This window comes from Carassius auratus, chromosome 29 (assembly GCF_003368295.1).
Source record: "Carassius auratus strain Wakin chromosome 29, ASM336829v1, whole genome shotgun sequence".
In the NCBI taxonomy this organism is placed as follows: Eukaryota; Metazoa; Chordata; class Actinopteri; order Cypriniformes; family Cyprinidae; genus Carassius; species Carassius auratus.
This window is the reverse complement of record NC_039271.1, coordinates 18,761,056-18,784,113: the sequence shown is the minus strand read 5'-3', so window position 1 is coordinate 18,784,113 and position 23,058 is coordinate 18,761,056. Positions and strand designations below refer to the sequence as shown.

The following is a 23,058-nucleotide window of genomic DNA, read 5'->3' as shown; positions in this document are numbered from 1 at the left end:
AAAGCATTAAGGCATATTCAAATGTTGCAAGGATTTTTTTAGCAGTATGAAGCTAATATTTAATGGGCGGACATTAGACATCTTGCATACATGTCTAAGCAGCCCTAGCAAAAAAATAAGAATCTGGAAGTGAACAAATCAACACATTTTCAGTGATGAATCCCGGGGATATACTGCATAACTAATACAACACCAGTTCCAGATGCATTGTTTTCCAATGAGTTTGGCTAACATGCATGGTACTTGCCTTTTACAACTTGGCGCTCACTGCAATATTCATTCTTTTCAGTCTTTGAAACGAATGACTGCATTATCAGTTAACAGTTAGACTCTCTAAAGTCATGAGGATTTTCCACAGCTCACGGTCATGGACCATTACTGAGTAATATTATGAGCACTTTCCCCTCCTAACCTGGAGAGGGAAGCAGACGGGCGCAGTGCCCAGGGTAGGGCTCCCACGTCCGCCCGTTAACACATCCAGAAATGGCACCCTGGACCAGGGGGCCAAAACGTTCCGACCACATAATCCACCACAATGAGCATCAAACTTTACTGTTTCAGCAGCTTACACAGAAACTCTGGCCATGCTAGGTTCACTGGGTTTGAGGAGGGAGGAGTCATGTGATTATTTGTTATGATAGGATTGTTAACATTCATTTGGTAATTTTGAGGTCAACAACAGAAATTCATAGTTTTATTATCGCCAGCACCCAACAATTAATGAAGATTCTGAGGGGAGAACTGATGCAATGGTGGGTGAACGCAAAAAAGAGGGCACTTTCATCAAGAAGCATTCAGCAGAAATGCCATGATTCGATTGATATCTTTAGTCTATTTTCCTACTTTACCCTCTGACATAGACCAGGCAAGCAGAACCCAGCTGGCCAGTATGTCCTTGAGTTGCTTAGTTCCAAGAGGGAAACCAGAAACACGGATGCACCATTAAAATGTATTTTTCCTGAGTGATGCATCCTGGGAGAGAGGGCCAAGATGTGTGGTTTGCTGAGGCCTTAAAAAGCAGGACAGTCAGGCAGTGAAGCAAGACCGGGCAAACAAAACTGCCCAAAAAAAGCAACGTTGCCTGAGGGAGTGAGAAAGAGAAGGAACATTAAGAACGAGTGAGAGAGGGCAAGAAAATGTACATCAAAAGTACCACTTATGTATCTTCAAAAATGAACAAATTTTGCCCCACAAAGCAGATAAAGTCCAAACTGCAGGACTATTTATAGCTGGACTGGAAATCGTGAGAAACAGAACATGTTGAGATAACTTCTGACATGACTAGTGAACTTAACCTCCCCAAACACGTACCATCTCCAACTGAGCCAGCTCAGAATTCCTCTCAGGAAAATACATATATTGACATACACCATGAAAACAAGAGGTGGCGTGGGAAGTCATCACCTATCCGGCTGATGCTAAGCAGAGTCTCTCTCAGAATTCAGCAGAGAATGTTCAGCCAGAAGCCTTGATAGAGGAAAGATTCAACACACTCCTATACAAGCTCTTATTGGTGAGCTCATCCTTCATGACATCATCTCAATGCTTAGATGCCGCTGTCTCAACTCTCTTCCGATTGGCTATTTAAAAGTAACCGCTGCAGAACTACAGCCATTCATCTCTTGTCCAAGAGCAGTCATTGGTCTCTCATCAAGCCGAGCAAGAGGCTCCGATTACGGTGTCAGATAAAACCCGTTGTATGCGTGCTTCTGGGACCAACTGGTTGATATCTGTCGCACACTTAATTGGCTCAAAGTCATTTCAGTCTACTGGCCTCTCCCGAGACACTGTGAGCAATGGCAATCTGTTAAATGACCTCTGACCCCTCGTAAGGAGTTAGGGTATGTTTCCAATGACACCCTATTTCCTAATTTCCTGTGGCATGCTCCTACTCTGACAAAGGGAGAAGCGATTCCTCTTGGAGAGTGACTGATTGAGCCATTTGGGGTACAGTGACTTTCTTCTGTTCCAGGGATGTAGATCTCAGTTTCATGCTACAGGAAGTGGGGCAGCATGGTTCAGGGGCTCCGCAGAAACCCCAAGTTTGTGCTCTGCCAAAACGAAGTCCCCTAGACTGAGTGGGGGCCCCACCACTGTCTACCCTCCTGTCTGCACCAGGCGCATGGAGCCAGAGGCCAGTTTTATATTGAAATCATATGGAGGTGGGAAGGTTTCAACAATGACCCCCTGCAACTTCCCTCGCTGCCACATGTTTCCCATTTTAATCTAATTATAAATATTTGGACTGGAATCAGTTGGAATCAGAAAGAAAAAAGTCAAGCTGGAATAAACAATGCAAGTAACAAAAGGCAAATAAGAAAGCAAACATGCATTTTGGGTTTATATTAATGACTAAAACAGAGCTGTTGAAATTTTCCCCCTCTGACCACTGAGCCATTTTTGAGTTGAAAAAAATAAAAACCAAGTCAGCAACGAGGTCTCTGTTCTCTTACTGAGGGGTGGGACAGTTTTAATAATGTGGGCAAATGGTTGGTGGTTGCGCTCATGGGACGAGTTCAGCAGAGGTTACAACTTCAGAAGGGTACCCACTGACCCCTGGAATATGCGAGTGATAGCCAAACTTTTTCACAGTTTTCCATTGAATTGCACCATCCAAATGGTAAGTAATGTCTACGGTTGTCAAATAGAGGTGACACGACAATGGAGTCTTCACTACTTTTGTTGCTCCACATGCTAGCACCCGCTCTAGCATTATATCGTATGTGAGTCACTTTAAAAACAAAGTAGTGACAAAAGAAAGATAGAGGAATTAGAAATTTAGTGAGGCAGATACAGCAAAGGAAAAAAAGTGGTGAATTAACCTGTTTTGGGAGGATGGAAACAAATGCTCACAAGGATGTCTTGCATCCGGCTCTGGGCCTTATGGTTTTCACCGAAAATGAAATGATACAGTCAAGTTTGTGTTGGTGAACTAGGGCTGATCCAAATACCATTTTTTGAGCTTCGAAGCTTTGGTAGTAATGAACACTGAATATTTGAAGCTTCGGAGGGAGGGGGCTGAACATATTCTTCTCACAACACCATGCCGACACCGGACGTCATGCCATGACAAAATACAAGAGAAACTATTGTGACATACTGACACAAATTTCAAATGTTTTACAGTGGTCGCTTTGTCGTTCCAGTGTAGACAAATTTTAGCTGTTGTGGCCGTATAACTGTCTGGTGTAGACTCGGTGTAATAAAGGCAGGAATCTATGTGTGTCTGTCTGCATTTTTATTACATCGAGAACCGGCATACTACTTACTGAACTCTTTGTCAAACTTTAAAGGTTTTTCAATCTTGATGTTCTGTTTCAAATCGCATATTTGGCACATTTTGTCTTGTCCTCACTCAATTTAAAGTGCTCCCACACCGCTGAGGACTTCTGCATTTTTGTCTTGTCTTCCAGATGAAATGAATCATGACGTTCATGATGTTAACTCATGGGTTGGTTCATAATCAAGCGCGAATGAGAACCATTTTGCAGCAAAGGCCAGGTGTTGATAAAAATAAATAAAAAAGAACATTCAAATCTCAAAATTTAAAATCGGATGCCAACCTACTGCACAAATATTCAAACATTCTGGTCCAGCCCTTAGGTTTTTCCCACTTCCTTTAGACATCCAGGCTAAAACTGAGAAGAAGTCGTTTCAAAATCAATTCAAACATGTAAGAGGACAAACAGACAAGACGACAAGTTACTTCAAAGTGGTTGATGCTCTATCAGTCCTGACATTTGAAGCTAACTCTGTCTTGACATTTACCTGAAGTCAGAGCTTACAAATATTCTGTTAGCGAAACAGGAATAACTCTGAAAGATCCCTTACTCATGGGTGGCAATTTCCAGAACTCCAGAACATTGAAAAACCACACATTTATCACACAGTGACATTGAAATGATTGAAGAGGGCATCAAAAGCAGACGTGTATCAATTATCCACAAATCTACAAGAGAAAATGCAAAGCCCAAAAGTACAACACAAAACAGAGTCAAGGGCCAGAGGGCATCTGTTAATACACACCTTGCAATGCACCACACCGATTGAAATGGACAGCATTTCATTATAGCTAAAACCGATTCCGGGGTTTCTGTGGGTTATCATGCCAAAGGGTGAGCAATTAAATAGGCCTCGACCACCCACAATTCAACATGAGGGAAATCAGAGTCATGTTCAGATTATTACCCTCTCTAATCATGTGCTTGTACGTACGACTGCAGTTTGCCCTGAGAACATGGTTCGGAGAATACGGGTGCCCTTTATGTGAGCCTTAATACATTCAGAAGCTTGGGGTCTTGATCTCCCCTGCTAAATGCCATTACAAGTTTTACATGGTCATATGATACACAAGGAGCAACTTTAATGTCATATTTACATGTATGGTTTGGCAACGTGGGTGCAGTGGACGATCGGAATTCTTCCTCTAAATGTATCATAGAGGCTCAGACGTTAAGAACTGCGAACGAAGCAAAGACATTAGCGAAAGGGGCCCATTAATTGCTTGAAATAGGACACAGTGTATGTGGGCAGCTTTCTGATTAAAACCCTCCCTTCACACTGCCGGGACCACTGCTCACACAATTCCACTCTGTTCTCCAGCGCTCTGTTACGCCTAATTGCACTCACAGTATAGTGCACAGTTTACCACATGCGATTGTTCATGCGATGGACATGTGTTATCTGTGGGCTGCATCAACGGGGAGCGACCTGCTAATTAATTCAAGTCAAAACACCACATGGCATTTAGCATCACCATGGACATGGGGCAACGGCTCTGATGGGAGAGCGCAACCGGCTGTGCATGTGTCCTATGGTTTGAACATGTGCAGCTCATATGTATTCTACGGTCTATCTGTTTCCTCAAAACCATCCATCAAAAGTGTCAAGTGTGGAAGCAAATATGAGAATGTTGTTGTTTTTTTGGAGGGAATAGACAGGAAAAGACCAGAGCAGTCAAAAAGCAGACAGGTCGATTTGTTCCTTGGCTGTCTGTGTAAAATAATAAAGGTGAAGGGAAGAATTCAACTCTTCTGCGTGACAGAAATCCTGAATAGATGTTTGACAAGGGATGGGAAAGTAAATGTCAATTCAATAACTGCTTGAGTCATTTATTCGAAATCAAGAGTGATTTTAAAGGTTTAAGCTGCATTGATTTATTCATAAAAGCAGAAAGTAAAGCAGTTGGCTTTGTAAACTTTTTTTTTTTTTGGAATAAAACACTTAAAGGGGGGTGAAATGCTATTTCATGCATACTGAGTTTTTTACACTGTTAAAGAGTTGGATTCCCATGCTAAACATGGACAAAGTTTAAAAAATTAAGTTGTACGTTTGAAGGAGTATTGTTCCAAAAATACCTCTTCTGGTTTGTCACAAGTTTCGGAAATTTTTTTTCGAGTATGGCTCTGTGTGACGTTAGATGGAGCGGAATTTCCTTATATGGGTCCTGAGGCACTTCTCCTGGAAGAGCGCGCACTCCCATAGAGCACAGCACTGAGAGCACAGACATTCACTGATCAGAGCGCCGGTTTGACCGCCGGATTTGCGTATCATTTGTTTCTTAAGGATAATGCAGTCCTAATGAAAAAGGGTCACGATCGTGTGTTGGAACCGCAGGCGGTGAGTAAAATTGCTTCAAATATCTCTGTGTTGTTAACTTAGCTATCGGCGTGTAAGCACATCAAGTAAACAACATGCGATGTTGTCATCAAACTGCACTTTCCACATGTACAGCTTAAAAAAAAAGAAAAGAAAAAAAAGACGACAAAGTGGAACTTAGTCATTTTCCAAAACCGCTAAGCAAATATATACAGTTTCAATACATACTACATAGAGACATCCTGCTGTACTCGTTGCTGATGCTGCTCTTGTTCAATTTCAGCCTCTGGATCTGATTCTGGATCATAAATAAACGGCTGAATCTGACTGTTAGCCATGGCTTGTTTTGGATGATGTTTTTTTCTTCACGGTAATGTCACAGCTTCCACATGCTCTCAACACAAAACCCTACTCTCGCTCGCGATTCTTTAGCTAGTCACGCCTCCAGGCGCTCGTGTTTTTCCGTGAAAAAACGGTACAGACTGTCTTTCTCTTATGAATATAATAAAACTAAAGACTTTTTGGAGTTATGAAGGATGCAGTACTACTCTATAGGTAACAGGATATTGAGTGAAAACAAGCATTTCACCCCCCCCCCCTTAAAAAAAATACATGCATCATAAAGATACAAGAATAAAAATACAAAAGCTTCTGTAGCCTTCTATTTTTTATGTCATTCAATGTTAAATAATAATAAAAAAGAAATATAATACATATAGATGCTTCTGGTATTTTATGTTATATTTCATTTATTTATTAATTTATGTTCAATTGTTTATTCATTTATTTTTGACACTTTTCTTCACTGCAGACCAAATCAGAACAGACATGTGACCTATTTTTGTGAGGACAAAGGGAAACTGTTTGTGTGTTTCTGACCATTTTTGAAGTAAAAAAAGTATTAAATAATTAGCAACAATAGATTTCGAAATGAGGCAGACAAAAAAACAAACAGAATGATAGAAAATCACAGGACATGAGAATAATGAGGGAGGGGAAAAAATCCCCAAAAGAAGAAAGAAATGGAAGGATGAACTGGAAAGTGCTGGAGAAGAAAAAAAAGCACACTCAAACACTTAACACACAATGAAATACAGAAGAAGAGTGTAATTCCCCATTTATACATTCCTCACCCTTCTGAACAAAATGGCTGGGAGGGGGCATGTGATTGGCTATGCCCAAATGCCCTCCTCATCGTCCTATTGGTGGAAAATGAGTGCAGGTTTAATCCAAGGCAGCATGGGATTAAAGAAAGAAGTTATTAGTGGGTGAGAGCAGGTCATTTGATGCACTGAAATCAAATGTGACCAATTTTTGAATTTTACAAACACTCAGTGAGGAGCAGCAAAGTGTTTCCCATGCAGTGAAAAAAAAAAACCTGAATAGTTATCAATAAGAGTTAGACAATGCTCCCATTGATTTGGTGATTAGTTAGCCACTGAACCAAAGTGAAACAGCATTAAAAGCAACAGGTTTTGCCCCAAAAAGTGGTGGCTATGCTGCAACAAGAATTGAAACCATAGCAGCATGAGCTTGAAATTAGTAACACACGTGGCCTCTATCCCATCTGTCCTGGATGGCTGTGGAAAATACCTGTAATGAATGCTGTCTGAGGTCCCTGTTGGTCCCAGGTCTGCAGTCGGCATGTTTAGGTGATAATAGTGTGATCGGGGAGGTTTGGAGCGGGCTCAGGTGTTGATGTGTGAGGGGGTTCTTATTTGAGTTGGAAATATGTATGTGAGAAATGAAGATCACAGGAAAATGTGAGCTAAAAGACAATAAATAGGGTTTGCGATGGGGGAGACGCCCTGGGATAGCTTTATAGCAGATTTCTGTGTGAACATGGGAGATTGTGTGTATAGACAGAGTTCCAATGAGCTCACATACACACACATGTAGGTAGGTGGGAATAGCAGTACATGTGTCGAGGCCTGGGCGGAGTGTTGTTGATTGATGCGTTTCTTTCAGCACGTGAATTAGGATGTAGCACTTGAACTGGATTACTCCAGGAGTCCATGGACAGGTATGACACACTGCGTTTAACGCATCAAGTCATGTCATTTGTGCTTCCTGGGAGAGCAGGGACAGGAGAATGCAACAGGCTGTCCTTTCTCTTTGAAATTTCACTTTCTATTCATCCTTTATCATGTCAGTTCTTTCCCTTTTCTCTCGTTATGAACTAATTCCTGTTGGACAGCCATCCAGAGGAGAGGCTTAAGGCAAAGGAATTCAACATTTAAAAGCAACAAAGAACAAAGCCAGTTAAATCTTCCAGAATCATCCTGTGTGCCGGAACTATTCCAAGAAAAACACTACACTCAGGGATGTGTGTGTGCGTGCACATTCATGAATGAGACAACGTGAGCTTTTTTTTCGGGGGGTGACCCAATATGAAATATTACACAAATTGGAGCTGAGGATGCTGTGCCTTATTGGATATGAAATATGTAATTTCCTGTTGTTTACGCTTGGTTATAATGGCTTTTTTTAAATAAATCAGGATATGGCCTTTAGGGGTCAATCGGATGGAGTGAAAGAAAGAAAGAAAGAACGTTTCAGTGTAACTTCTGTGATTTTTTAACCCGTTTTATGGTGATGTGAAAGTTTAGCCCATTCATTTAAGATAACTTGTCTCATCAGGCTACACATAATTTAAAGGCATAATTCATATCCTTAGCATAAATGGCATGGGATTTAGGATTAGGGTTTGTTTAAATCACTTAACCTAAGTATGATCAATCATTTAAACCCCACTGAAGAAGTAAAGGATAAAGGATGAACAAAGTGGTTCTGTAAAGTGCACTCTGATTGACTCACCTGATCTGGAGAGGGTTTGTGATTGGTCTGGTCAGAATTGGAGGCCTTGAGGTGGTCATCCTCATAGTTATCAGCTATTAACTTCATGCGGTTCTGCGTCTGTAAAAGATACAGCTCATTGTAAACTACTGCCAAAACACACAAGTACAGACACACTTTTTCCCCATTATTTCGAAATGAGCCCAGTCTGACTCTAAGCCTGGTAGTCTTGGGGCTTGAATTATCAAATCTCCATCTCAGCCCATGCTGTTAGGAGTGGAAATTTTATCTGTATGAACTCAATTACAAGCATTATAAGCAGTGATTCTGATATTCGTTTTGATAGACAGAGTATTACTCCAAGCCCTACTGCGAGAGGGGATCACAGCATATTCACGCAAGTTTCAGCTGGAATGAATTTGAGCGGAGATCAGTGGAGATCTTTTAAACCCGGAGGAGAAGGGTGTGAAAAAGCAATAGCAGAGACAGTGAGAAAAGAGCCGGGTTGTAGAGAATAGAGAACAAAACACTAGCTTCTCTCAAATATAAACACATATGCAAACTCACCTCCCTGCTTGATACAGATTCAAGCCTCCACATGTTCAAACCATTGCACAGATTTAACAAGCGCCCCAAGGTTTCCGTGTCTGTGCACCTCTTGGATTAGAAATGCTCTAATTTGTTTGAGACAAGGCTGAGCATACATGCTTTGACACACTCAGCCGTGGTGCTCATGTGGGCGGCATGAGTTTGAATACAGCATGCAACAATTAGAGATAAAACAAACATTTTTCACATTTTGTGATTTACATTAGAAATTGACATTTGTAACATGAGGGTATATAAATGATAACAGGAATGTCATATTTTAGGGTGAAATATTTCTGCAAACTTCGAGTTGGGGTCAATGTAATGAAGCCTAATCGGATATCATCCTCAGTTTTCGTTAAATACAGCTCACTTGAATTGACATCTATGGCAGGAATAAGGAAAAATGCACATGATTACTTCTGGCAAGCCGACCATCACAACTGACTCCACCACCGCGCAGGGATGAAATGAATCAATATGACATTACGTTCGAACAAAAGTGGACCCACACCCTGGCCTTCTGGATTCTTCGGCTTGTTTCCCGGCTGCTCCCTGACCAGAATGTGATGGTTGGGCTCCTTCTGTTTGGTTTTCTCACCCTCTTCCCTCTACCTCTCGCACTTCCAATTTTTCTCTCCTATCCTCTCCTCTGTTACAGTAATAAACAATGTTAACCAACCACAGGGATACCATTGGGTTAAATGGGCCAGATAAACCAGTCTTTGTGCATGTTTGAGTCATGTCAATGCAAGTGGCCTATGTAAGAGTTAGTATCTTAAAAGGACAGTCCACCGAAAGAAAAAGAAATTATGTCATCATTTATGCAACCTCATGACATAATCCAAACCTGTATGGTTTGCTTTGCTAGGTGGACGTTTTTTTTTTTTAAAAGTCACAGGGGTCCAATGTTCTCCCCACAAAACAATTGAAACATTCTTTAAAATATCTTCTCCTGATCTCAACAGAAGAAACAAAGTCATATAGGTTTGAGAAAATGCACAGAAAACAGACATCAGCATTTTACCCACAAGGCACGATGCCTCTGGTTGCCTCGATTTCTTGTGTAGGCACGACTAGTTCTTTACCTGTTAACAAGCCACTTAGTCAGAGGTTAAATAAAAATGTTGAACAAACAACCTCTGAGCAGCTCTTAGACACCTTGTACTCAACAACCTCTTAGTTTTTCACTCTGCCCCAGAGAAGGCAGCAGTCAGCATGGAGGAGGAGAAGAAGACCAGAGGCCGAGACGCTACGAGGGGAAGCTATTATAGCCCCTGGAAAAAAAACCCGCAACATTTTAGATCAACTGTCACTACCTCACAAGGAAGAAAATACCCCATTCGAGACAATTTGTTCCACATGCTCAGTGGGTTAGTGCGAAGGATTCAGGGCGAGGGTTCGGAAAGTCAGGTTTAAGCTCTCTAGCTTGTAGCATGTATATCCTGGTATAGACCAACAGAAAGCATAAAAGTTATCATGATAAAGACAAATGTAGAAGAGGGGGGAAAAACATTAGGGATAACTGGATTTCCCAGCATGAACATGCATTTTTCATTTCCTCTCTTGAAAAATCGGAAAAAAAGAAACATATGTACTAGAAAAAAAAAAGATAGAAAAAAAAACCCCTGTAAAAACAAACAGTTTGCCTTAAAGCTGTAAGATTTCAGGGTTTGAGGGCCACAGAGCACCTACAGATGACTCTGGCCACTGGAGAGAGAGAAAATCATTTGCAAAGCAAAGGAGAGAATGAGAAAGAGAAGGAGTTGGTATTTGCTCATTTGCCGGCTCATGAGTGAAGTGGTTTTCGATACCGACCGAGTTTAGTGGGGCACAGGGACTCATAAAATGTTTATTGAACTGCACTGGGGAAATCTTTGCTCATAGGTTTGTACAATCGAACAAGTGTGTATATGTGCACTGGGGCGCAATTTTGTTTCTGACATTGTGACTGACTCAAGGAACAGTTCGCTGAAAAACATTATTCACCTTCTTGTGTTCCAAACTGTATGACTTACTTTCTTCTGCAGAACACAAAAGAAGATATAATGATGGATGTTTGTTCATGCAATAAAAGTCAACAGGGTTCAAAACCTAAAAAGCAGGACATTTTTCAAGAAATTCTCTTTTTTGTGTTCCATAGAAGAAAGTAAATTATACATGAATATATGGTGAACTATGCCTTTATATTTTTGTCATTTCCTCACACAAAGTTATTGAATAGTTCAGGAGACTTGTATTATAGTTGTTTGGTTCAATTTTGCTGGGCTTTTTCAAACTTGACAGCAAGTATGGAAAAAAACAATGTGAATATTCCTCCAAACATCTCCATTTTGGGTTCTAACAGTCAGAAAAAAAAGTGTATCATTTTTCATTCAGTCAAACTGTGAAAGTTCTCAGGGTTAATAAAATGATTTATGAGGCAATACTGCAAATCTGCCACAATTTTCCTAAAACATGCCAGAGTTACTTAAACATCACTAAGCAGAGTTCCCTCTACCTCCCTCAGGCTGACCCACTCTAACTTACTGAGAATGAAAACAAGGAGATGATTTTAAAAAAATGCTCAAGCTCACATTTTTGTTTTGAGAACAGGTGAGGGGTGTTGTTGCCACTCTCCAAGCAGAAGAGGCCCTCCGCCAGGAGATAAACTCACAACGAAGAAGAAAACGACAAAAAAGGAGACAAATAGCTACAAATGTCCATGTGTGCCCTTCGACCCTTGTTCATGATCGCACCAATGACATCATGTACCCTACATTACTAGGAGCCACTATACCTCCTGGATTTACTTTGGCAGAGCATCCAACCTTTACACCAATCCAAAAGACGTGCCTTCAAAAAAGCAAGGAGGGAGGAATCTCAAAGATGTCGAGGGGGTCCACAGGGAGGTGTCTGTGTATATACATGAGGAAAGAGGGAGGTGCGGGTGTACGTTTGTGGAAACCGGATCTCCTCAAAGGGCCGGAGGGGTTCTGAAGAGCCGATCCCAGATGGTTAAGGAACAGGGAGGTACACTCCAAACTTAACAGCTCATATGTGAGCCATAAAGCAAAAAAGAAAGGAAAGGTGGCCGGTGCAGGAAAAAAGAGGAGATGGTGGTGGACAAAGCGGGCTTGAGTCAGAGACAGTGAATTGGAACAGAAGGTACTGGGCAAGGGGAGAAATGGGGAGGTTGGGAAGGAATGTAAAATGGGAAAACAAAATGTTCAAGCTAGCAGGTTAACAAGCAGATGGATAAGCAAGAGCCTGTTAAGAAGCCCTCCCTTACATCCATGTGTAATAAAATTGACCATGAAACCAGATCCTTGTCTGAGTGGCTTATGGCAAGGGAACGGTTGTGTGTGTGTGTGTGTGTGTGTGTGTCGGGGGTTCAGGAATCCAGCACATGGGGCTCTGCTTCTCTACTTTCCTTCTTGTTCCAAGACCTCACTTTCCTCAAAATTCCTTCAGCTACAGGCAGTGATATGGACCTGATAAAGCAGAGCGGATGGGGGACGCACACTGAGCCCCGTTGCTTGAGTGCACTGCAGCATTTACAAAAACGCAATACAACTCCTCAAGTTACTGCCACCAGCACAAAACATCGCAAAGCTCGAAGCTGGAATGCTTCTAAATGCCACACTTTCCTGTTCTTTCTACTTCCCTTATCCGTCTTAGCATTTCCATCTTTTTGTCCTGCATACCTTGATTGCTTGTTTGGATTTTTCCTCTCCTTCTCTCACACATTCACTTTCTCTCTCTCTCTCTCTCTCTCTCTCTGCTCTTATGATAATTGTCAGGAATGCTGACCTCAATTCTTTGGTTTCCGTCCCAACTGGAGAGCTCATTTGCTCACTTAATCTAATCATTTTCACAATTATTCTACTTCTCCGCCATTATCATTTTTCTCGTCCACTTCCACCCTCCCCCTGTCTATTGCAACTCAAAAAATGCTGACGCGCTGCCAAAAAAAGGGGACAAAAATTGAACATTTGAAAAAGCACCGACTCACAATTCTCTGTTGTTGCTCAGAATTCAGTGCGATATCAAAGGCCTTTTTGTCAAGCTCATAATTGGGGTCACGGAAGTAAAACAACATAACGAGAACCTTTCCTAAACTTCCAGAGTAAAGTGACCTTTCCACAGCACCCCGTGACCTCTAGAGTTCACAACCTCAAACTATTTCCTCTACATCCCACCTTTCCACACCTTGCAAAGTTTATCTTTAGTTTCAGACATAAAAAATACATAATATTGTGTATACACAATGCAAAGATTTAACTATACTGGCAAGACTAAAACATCCTGACTGAATAAGCATAGACTCACTGCTTGGAAAAGCTGGAAGAGGACTGGGAGAGTTGCCAGAGATATGACATCCCCAAACTTAAAGCTACATCTGAGTTGACAATCAAAAGTTTCACACGTCAAGGTTTCCTTGGAATGGAAAGCAGTAGCTTAAACCAGAGGACAGCCTGGACAGCTCAGTGAGCTGAGCAGCAGACTCTGAATCTGAGGCTTCTGGGTTTTCAATTGCACATATTTAATGTGTGTCAAAGTACTCAATCACAATAATAACATAATGACTATAAAATTGCGTAATAGATGGGGCAGCATTTAGTATTTCAAATCATGTTTTGTCTTTGGAACAGGCATGACTCCTAAACTTTTTATTACACTGAGTAATGAATGTAATAAATAGATTAAAAAATCGGTCTGTGTAAGAAACCGAACATTTGAACCAGGTCATGGACAAGAATCAGACTTTCACAGACTTTTGGATTACAGGCAATATTGCTGTAAATAATGTTCAGTTTCTTGCACAAACTGATTGTTTCACTTCATAAGACCTCAATATATCATCGAGCCACAGATATACATTTTTTGTTGCCTAATATGCTTTTATTCTCTCACAGTCACAGTAGCTGTTGGCTTGCATTTTATGAATCACCAAAGACCATGATTTCAGCTAATAATCTTTACTGTTATACTGAAAAAACAAAAATGTCAATTTTTTCCATGGAAATATTCAAAGTGTAATGGTTAACTATATAGAGTATTGATGTGTAAAGTATAAAGTTTGATGTAAATATAACTGCTTTTATGCAAAGGTTAAAACAAAACACTTTTACTACTTTTGGCTCATAAAGACTAACATAAATGCAACAAAACAAGCATCTTCCACTATAAACATAGGAAAATTCCAATAAAATGATGAATATTTACAGGATACTGCACTAATATTAGGTTTCCACGGTCAACTATTGAACTTTACTTTGGTTTTGTGCACTTTGATGTTTGATGTTGCTGCCCTTTACTACTCTAAACAATGAACATTAGAATAATGTGATTGAGGATGAAAAGAAAGTAACAAATAGTCAAGAAGAAAAGAGTTTAGATCTCTGTCATGGTCTTTTTTCAAATCATTAAAAGTAATTACTAAGTCTCAGAAGTCGCTTAAGAGGCCAAGACATCAAAAGCAAAGATAACACAAAAATACAGTCCCAGATCCCTGCATGAATAACAGTCGCTGAGATAAGCTCCTTGGACAAGCATGACAGAAAGGATTCTACAGTGCTCCCATGATTGTGAGCTGCAGTGCTTCCAGTGTTAGAGGTCTGGGATTATAATCGAACAGAACAGATAACTGGGAAATAGGTGGAAACAGAATGGTCTCTCTGTTATGGTAGCCCAGAGGGAAGCAAACAGACTTCTTTGCTCAGTTAGAACAGCTCTTTCTCTCTCTCTTGCGCCATACATACAGTACACCAAATACGAAGGGGTGGTAATTGGGAAAATGTACAAACTGGTTCATTTTTCCTTCAAATAATATAAAACTAATTGCATTGCATTTAATATTTTTAGATTTCTACATTATTTGATGGAAATATGAGTGGTTGTGGAGGATAAATATGACTGGGAGAAATCATAACATTTAATATGGTGGCATAAAAAAGTGAATTTCCTTTCTGTAAAACAGTGGGGGAAAAAGTTATATAGTTTTACTAATTTTTGTGTGTGTGGTTTTAGCTAAAAAGGCAAATTTACTAATTGTGAGCAATAGTAAGTGTTATGCTTGGATTAGAAAATACCACTAATCACGCCAGAAAAACATTGACTGGCTAGGAACTGAAGTAAGAGGTGAAGATTACCAGGTCAACATTCTGACAGGACAGAAGAGCCAGAAATGGGAATAAAGGAGAAGAGAGGACAGTCTCCCACCCTCATTAGAACAGCACTTTCAGTGCAGCAGAAAAGCAAAGTTTTACCAACTACAATTAGCGATGTTGAGGCAAAACCCTGTAATAATAAAGCTGCCAAGCCTTCACGGCTTGCCAAAGGGGCACACAACGTCCTAAAAAAATTCATTTGTCTGACCGAATAATAACAACATAGTAAAATGTTCTCCACAATCGGAGATGCAGTGGAAAATCTCCATTTCCTCTTCTCCACAACGTCACACGTTGGACTAGCTGGACACCCACAGGCCTTATTCAAACAGCCATTTAGCGGCTTGTGTTTTGAGGTCTCGTGTTCCAAAAACACAGCAACTCTTTTTTCTTAAACGAGCAGTGAGAGTTGCATCAGATCCAAGACAAATCCAGCACGGATGGGCCCGTGAACCACGACCTCCATTTGCATGGCCCCCTCAGCTCAAGCTCTCTGACGTCTGCAAGACCTTCAGCAAAACAAGATCCTGTAATGACTTGAACGCTTGTTGATGTTGTTGTGTTCGTGTGAGCCCTTTTTCTGGATTTCTTTCCCCTTTCCCTCCCTTATCATTGGCTGCAAAACGCTCTAATTTAAGCTCTGTGATCACTTTCGCCACAGCGGTGACATAAGGCACGCAGAGCTCATCCTTTGCAACAAAACATCAGCGTTTTGAACCCAATAAAGGTACGCTTTCAAACACATGCATACAGTGGCCTTGGCAAGGACTTGCCGCTTTTGCATTTTAAGTTTATTTGTGGGTAGCTGCAAGACAAAACCATTTTATTCCTCTGAGGGGTGCCCAAAACCACGGCTCTGCTGAGAACAGCAGGCCTGGAGCCCTTTACTGAATTGGCATCTCAGTCCATCCCGATGCCCGCCGTCGCCCTGAAGCCATGTGAGGACAGCGACTCTGGCGGGGCCTCGCGGAGGCACTGTAGCAGGTAATAAGAGAAAGACGTATCGACCCAAATCCACAGTTTGCGAGGGGATGGAATTACCGACGCCATTCCAGGACTTGTGGGAACTAACACTAACACTCAATCTGCGGTTACAGAACTGCAACGAGACTTTTTAACACTGTCCCAGAGGACCAGCAAACTGTAATTGGTCTGAATCACTCCGGGTCATCTCCTTAAGAAGCGGATGGGGTTAGTCATGAGATACACCGGTTACAAACAAACGAGAGACCAAAACAGCAACTCTAGTCCTTGGAAAGCAAAAAGAGTAATGAAGCTTACCAAAATTGTCAGGTTAAATATTGTTTCCCTCCATACGTCTTGATTTTCTAACATAGACACACTCAGACGCCTGGACAAATTGGACTCTGGAGGTCTACAGAGGGAAAGGGTGAGTCGGACACTTTGGCACATCTTCAATCTCTAAATAGAGACTAAAATACACATTCACTTGACCAATGTCTCTCTCTCTATATCTGAAAAAGGCAACATGTCAGTGCAGCCACACTTCATAACACACACACTCGATATCCTCATCTCCAAAAAGGACGAGTGCGGTGTTGATGCAAACTCACTCTCTCTATCTCTCACACACACACAAACACACACACAAACACACACACACACACACACACACACACACACACACACACACACACATATATATATATATATGCATATGTTAGACACATATAGGACATCTTTTTAAGTGGCAATCTGCACCACAACATTTTTTTTTCTTGAATCATTATGTAGAAGAAAATTAAAGGTGACCCCATGAAAAGGAGTCTTAATGTCATGCAGCTTTAAAGCAGCATATCATAGGTTACTTTAAACACCATCCATCTATTTCCAACAGTTCATTATGTTGCAGTGTTTTTTTTAGGTTATGTTAAGATGTTACTCTGCACTATACACGGTTAAAATATAAGAGTACGTTCATTAAAAATGGTAAAAAGAATTATGAAATTTCACTAGTATTGCTATCGACTACTGACTACCTAGCATACTCGAGTCCCCCCATAACACTCTCAGGGGCATAAGAAAACCCAAATACACATCCATACGCATACATGTCCGCTGACATACAGTTAACAGGGGAAAAGGCAGGAAGTCTCTGCTGAGATCCATCAGGAGGCTGAGAATTATGATGGAGGAGGGGGTTGGATTCAGGAGCGGTGACCACACTAACCATTCTACACCTATCCACAGCACACAGAGAGCTCACTGTGCATGAGCAGAGCCTCTCACAGCCGCTGAGGTGTCGTAAAGATTTCAAGTTTGAGCAGCCAGATGATTAATGGTCTGAATCATGCTCCATGATAATGGCGTGGATTAATGCAGCCTCTTCAGACCGCGCAGGGGCAAGGATGATAAATTTTAGGACTTATCAAATATTTTCTGGACGCCTTGTGCAGGTGGGAGTGTTTTCTGCGGGGTCGGAGCCAGGACAGTTTTAAGAAAGGCGAGGTTGGGTGTGGGGAGCTCAGATGGTCTGCGGTGGAGGTTTTGGTCGCCCTCCCTCGCCGGCTTCTGTTCTTGTGCTAATAACATGCAATATTTCAGCACTATGTATACTGTGCAAATATCCTGTATGAAAGGCAAAATGTACAATGTAAAATGTATAAAAGACTGTGTATGACCTCATATAATAGTCCTAATTTGATGAATGGATCAGAATCAGATTTTTAACATTTCATATTTCACTTGTTATTTGATTGGACTGTGAAGACACAAACTGAAACTAGTCATGAAAAATAACTTTGGATGCAACTTGCTATCTTCTGGCAAACTTCTTTGCTTCTTTCTATAAATATAAAACTTATATGAAATATTTGTTAAATACCAAAAATTCTTTATTTTTTTATTCAATGCTTAAAACATAAATCATTCTGAAAAATTGTCTATATGATTAAAAGTTGAAAAACAAAACAAAAGTAAAAGAAATATAGATAAATAGATTAAAAAAAATACATGCACAAATTGTTGGGTACTTCTAGAATAAAAAAAATTCTATAGATCAATCCAATGCCATCCAATGCCAAATCATACAGATGACCCTGATGAAAGATTTACTGCTAAATTTCAACACATAAATATATCTTAAATGTAACTACAAACAAAATTAAGAGTGAAAAAGTCAAATGGAACAATTTCCCTCATCCCTAACATTTGAACATACATTATCAGCCAAAACTTCAGCCACACTTGACTGAACTTAGATTTTCATGATCATAGAATTGATTGGGCAAAATTCAGCATAGTGCAGGGTAAGCTATTAATATCTCTGGTCCATTTTTCCAGAAGAGTGAGTTTGTGTACATGTGCATATAGTGAAGAATGACCTTTGAAGGCAGTGTATAAGTTCTGATCTCTTCTTATCCAGCTCTCCTGAAGCAGCAGTAGAAACCACCCTCCTTCCACAGCTAATTGTACCATCAATGAACCATGTGATGGCAGCGGGGAGCAGTTCTCACTCTGCCGTTTAATCTGCGGCCTGCAAATATGCACAGGACAACTCTTAAAAACCCACTCCTGTGCTCCACAGTGACATGCCGTTCCACTCTCTCAAGTCTGCTAATAAAACTTGGACAGCACATCAGAGCTGGGTGAGATGTCACGGCGCGCAGTGAAGATTTATGGAAGGGGAAGAGATGTGATGGAGAGAACATTTCACTACACCGCCGCTTCAAAAGATGCTCACCAGAAATCAGTCTTATTTTTTCACTGTCATCATCACAGAGGCTGACAGACACATAGACGGAGACCAGAGAAGAAAAAGAACAAAACGGAGGAAGAAAAGAACAAAGAGTTCATTTTCTCCCTAAAATACACCAGAAAATATCTTGAAAATTGATGTATCCCAAAACAAAAACAGATATGGGATGTCTTCTCTCGCCTCTCTCTCTTCGTTATTAAAAACTTCTTTGCTTATTTTCTCTCATCCATGGCTTTTTTTTGTTTGTTTTATGTTTCATTCTAGTTCATTTCCTTCGCTCCAAATCTCTGGATCACAGAAACGGCTGTTGGTTATGCAGCATTTTGTTAGACATCAAATAGTCCCATCTGCTCGTCTAGAAAATATAATTTAAACATGATGACGGGCTCCATTTATCACACACTGAGTACATCCAAACCTGCTGCAGTGGAATAGAACAAGTGAGAAGCCACGTGATTGGCTGAAGTTTCTCAGGAAAACATGCACAAAAATTTTTACTTTCAGAACGATATTATACGATGAGTTTTAAAGGTCTTATTCAAAGTCAGTCTGTCCTACTGCAAAATTACAAAACCCTGACATAAAAATAAATAAATTACAATTAATAATATAATATTAAATATTTATTATAAAGAGAGAACTATTTTTAATTCTGAACTGTAATTATTGGTAGAAAGATTTGTTTGAACCTCTAATCAAAGCTGGTTAGGACCAAAATGATCATGGAAGCAATATATTTTGTTGTTCCCCATCACTTGACACCATCACACCACAGTAGCTCATGACCTGGTATAAGGCCACACTTTTGACACCATTTTTTTTTTTTTTTTTGACAAGATTGGACTAGTATGACCAGGAATTTCCCTCCTCCAAGCCATTATCAGCCCTGCATCTGTATGCACATCTGTCTCTTCAAAAACCGAAAGAAAAATACTCCATTTATGTACCACTATGTCACACTCATCCCCTGTCACTCAAACCCTACGATCCTGAACCCTAACCCTAATCCAGAGGCCGCAACAGTAGACAGCATTCGCCCTTCCCCTGGGCCACGTCAAACACCTCCGGGCTAGTTACGGCCATCCATTTTCCACAGAACAGAAGTTGCAATCTTAATGATTATAAATGACAAATAATGCCAGGAGACTGCTTGTAATGCTATCAATTAAGAGCGGAAAAACGTGTCCACGAGGGACAGGCAAACTGAGGGTCCTTAACCTTTCCAACGTTGGCTCCTAACTTTGACCCTGAAGTAAAGCTGCCCCAAAAAATTACGATTTAGGACCACCGCGTGCAACCTTTATCGCTGACCTCAACCATTAGTATGTCAGGAGAACAACCGGCCTCTGACCGGCTCTTAACCAAATTTTCCCCGTCTGTGATTGACAGTGAGCAGGAGGGGGATGCGGGCTGCCCTCCTGATCTCAGGGGTGTGGGTGAGAGCTGAGCCCTAAAGCTATCTGCACTACTGACACCCATTTCCTGTGGAATGCTGCAGCTATGCAACACGCTGATAGCCTGTCATTCAGAGAAACAGCCAGGGAGGGGTGTTTTCCAGCAGCGCGAGCGTGTGCCCGTGAGCATGAATGGAGCCAAAGTGAGGATGTGTGTGTTGGTCCTCTCGCTCTTTTTGTTTTTCTGTGGCTGCTGGGTTTTGTATATGCGTGTGGTCTGCTTGAATTGGAAACGAGGATGCTAAATGTGCATGCTGGTTATGAGACTCATCTGGATGAATGGCAGCTACATCGCATTAAACAAAGATTAGAAAATGTAATTTCAGGCTTTCAACTTCAAAATTTGTTTAATTCAATGCCACTTCTTTGTATATTGAAAAAAAATGGCATTAAAAAACAATGTTCACTCATAGATTGCTAGTAAATTTCACAGATGATTACAAAGAAATTACAAGTAACAAACTGAGTGGAGCAGAATGACTAAAATAATGTTTTCTTCCCAAAGTACTCCAATAATCTTTTTTTTATAAATAAACTATGCAAAATGTTTTTGTAATTACTTGTGAAATTTGCTAGCAATTTCTGAGGGAAAACTATCATTTTTTTTTCAGTGTAGTCTGTGTGTGTTTAAACTACCGTGTATGTATTTGCAGGTGGTTTGTGGGAACCTGGAGGAGGAGTCAAATAATCCTAAAATTGCCCTTCTTGACGGGTCTGCGGCAAGACATCTGTAGCCTGTTTGCATCTCCAAACTTTGGGATGTCATTCCCAACATGTCTCCTCCAGAAATTGTTCTTTAGCCTCTCCTTGAACTGCTGAACAGAACCACGACAGCAAGGTCAGCTGGTTACTGATACTATAAACACACCATCAGGATATCCTGTGCGATCTTATATTTCTGAGCGATCAAGACCCTCTTAAAAGAATATTCCAGGTTATTGTCAACTTAACATCTGTGGGCAACATCTGTGGCAGGCTTTTGACACACAATCATTTTGACTCATCTCTTAAGTCTCATCTCTTAAATAAAACACAATGAGAGCCTGAATGGAAAGAGAGTCAGGGAGTTAAAAAGCAGAAAAGCAATGCTCCTATTTGAGTTACAAGACAATTCGTCAGTGAAACAAAAATGTTTGTTACTTGAGCTGTAAAGTCTAAACTTTTCCTTTGAAGTGGGACTATTTTTTTTTTATGCTGACGAATGTCTGGTTAAGCTTCACCAATGTAATTCCTCCGGGTGTGGTTGCAGAACTCCACTAGGAAATTAAGAGGACTGAGGTGTGTGTTCATTTTAGTCTATGGTTTTGCCTCGTGCTTTGGTCTGGGGTGTCGACGTCCAGCATGTTGGTTGTTCTCACCTGCTGTTTGAGCTGATGTACCAGTCGGTCTTTCTCCCTCTTCAGCAGAGCCACTTCATCTTGAGTCGTCTTCTTCTTTGAGGATGACAGCTCTAGAAGAGCGATGTTGGCGTCTTTCTCGCTGATGGCTGCCAACAGTGCCTCCTGCCTGTTTGGAGAAGAAAACACAGTTAGTATTTAGATGGATTTGGACAATGCTTTCTAAGCGAAAGTGATATGTATCCAAGGATGGTGTCCCATACTCTGAATTTGTGCTCTGCATTTAACCCATCCCAAGTGCAAACACACAGCAGTGGGAAGCCATTTCTCCGTTAATAAAAAATACAGTAAAACAAATCAAATGTAAATATTATTATAATTTAAAATAACTATTTTCTATCTGAATATATTTTAAAATGTAATTTATTCCTATGATGACAAAGCTGAATTGTCATCATCATTACTCCAGCCTTCAGTGTCACATCATCCTTCAGAAATCATTTATGCAAGCTAACATGCTGATCTGATGCTCAACAAGTATTTTTAGTCAATGTTAAAAACAGTTGAGCTCCTTAATAGTTTTGTGGAAACAGTGATAAAAAAATTTCAGGATTCTATAGCATTTATCTGAAATAACTTTTTCGTCTTTTTACATTCTCAATGTCTTTAGTGTCAACTTTGATAAATTTAAAGTTTTCTTTCTGAATAAAATATTTAATTTCTGACCCCTACTGACCCTAAACTTTTGAATTGTAGTATATAAATAATTTAAATAATAAATTCCAGTCATCAGTCAAGTGCAGCTGGTTGAGGGAGTGAGTCCTGTTAGGTCAAAGCTGTAGTAACGGACTGAAAGGGAGGGTGAGCATCTCATACCGGCAGTTAAGAAGGTCAAAGCCTTGCACGTATTGACAAATAGAGGCAGCAAACTGGAGACTGTCTTGTGGTTAGCGTTAGTAATGTGTGCTAGAGTGTCAGTAGTGAAGTGTGTGTCAAATACATCCTCCCCGTGCCTCTCTTTCTTTTCCTCCCTCTCATTTACTCGATGAGCATGGATATATATACAGAAATTCACTGGATCCGTTCTAAAATCTAATGAGCTTCCTCACTGTCTACTGTCTACCTAGACAGTTACCTTCTACGGTAGCATGCTAACTGAAACGGAAACTCATAAGAGATTGATTTGGAATGCTCTATGTAGGTGGCAACATAAAAAATAGAACTTCTAACATGAAGTGCACTAGTGGAGTGTGGTGTTAGCATGTTGCTAAGCTAACAATGAGATAGCATAAGCATAAATATAGCAAACACCATTTGTGTGTACAACTTCTTTCTTGACCATTTTTATTAATTCAATGATTTTAAGTATATTTACATTTGACAACAGACTATATGTGCCAACTGGCCGCATATTT

The 23,058-nt window shown here is 40.5% G+C and overlaps 1 protein-coding gene across 2 annotated transcripts in view; it reads right to left on the bottom strand.

Annotated features, from left to right (window-relative positions):
• The window catches only part of LOC113048274 (ELKS/Rab6-interacting/CAST family member 1-like), an 89,414-nt gene that overhangs the window by 30,979 nt on the left and 35,377 nt on the right, over positions 1 to 23,058 (bottom strand). For both annotated transcript variants that reach the window (XR_003276433.1, XM_026209989.1), the window contains exons 2-3: positions 21,665 to 21,812; positions 8,416 to 8,514 (exon numbers count right to left, since the gene is read on the bottom strand). Coding sequence is in view for 1 of the 2 variants with exons in the window: in XM_026209989.1 (XP_026065774.1) it covers positions 8,416 to 8,514; positions 21,665 to 21,812 (247 nt within the window). In the remaining variant the exon portion in view is untranslated. The remainder of the gene's footprint in view (positions 1 to 8,415; positions 8,515 to 21,664; positions 21,813 to 23,058) is intronic.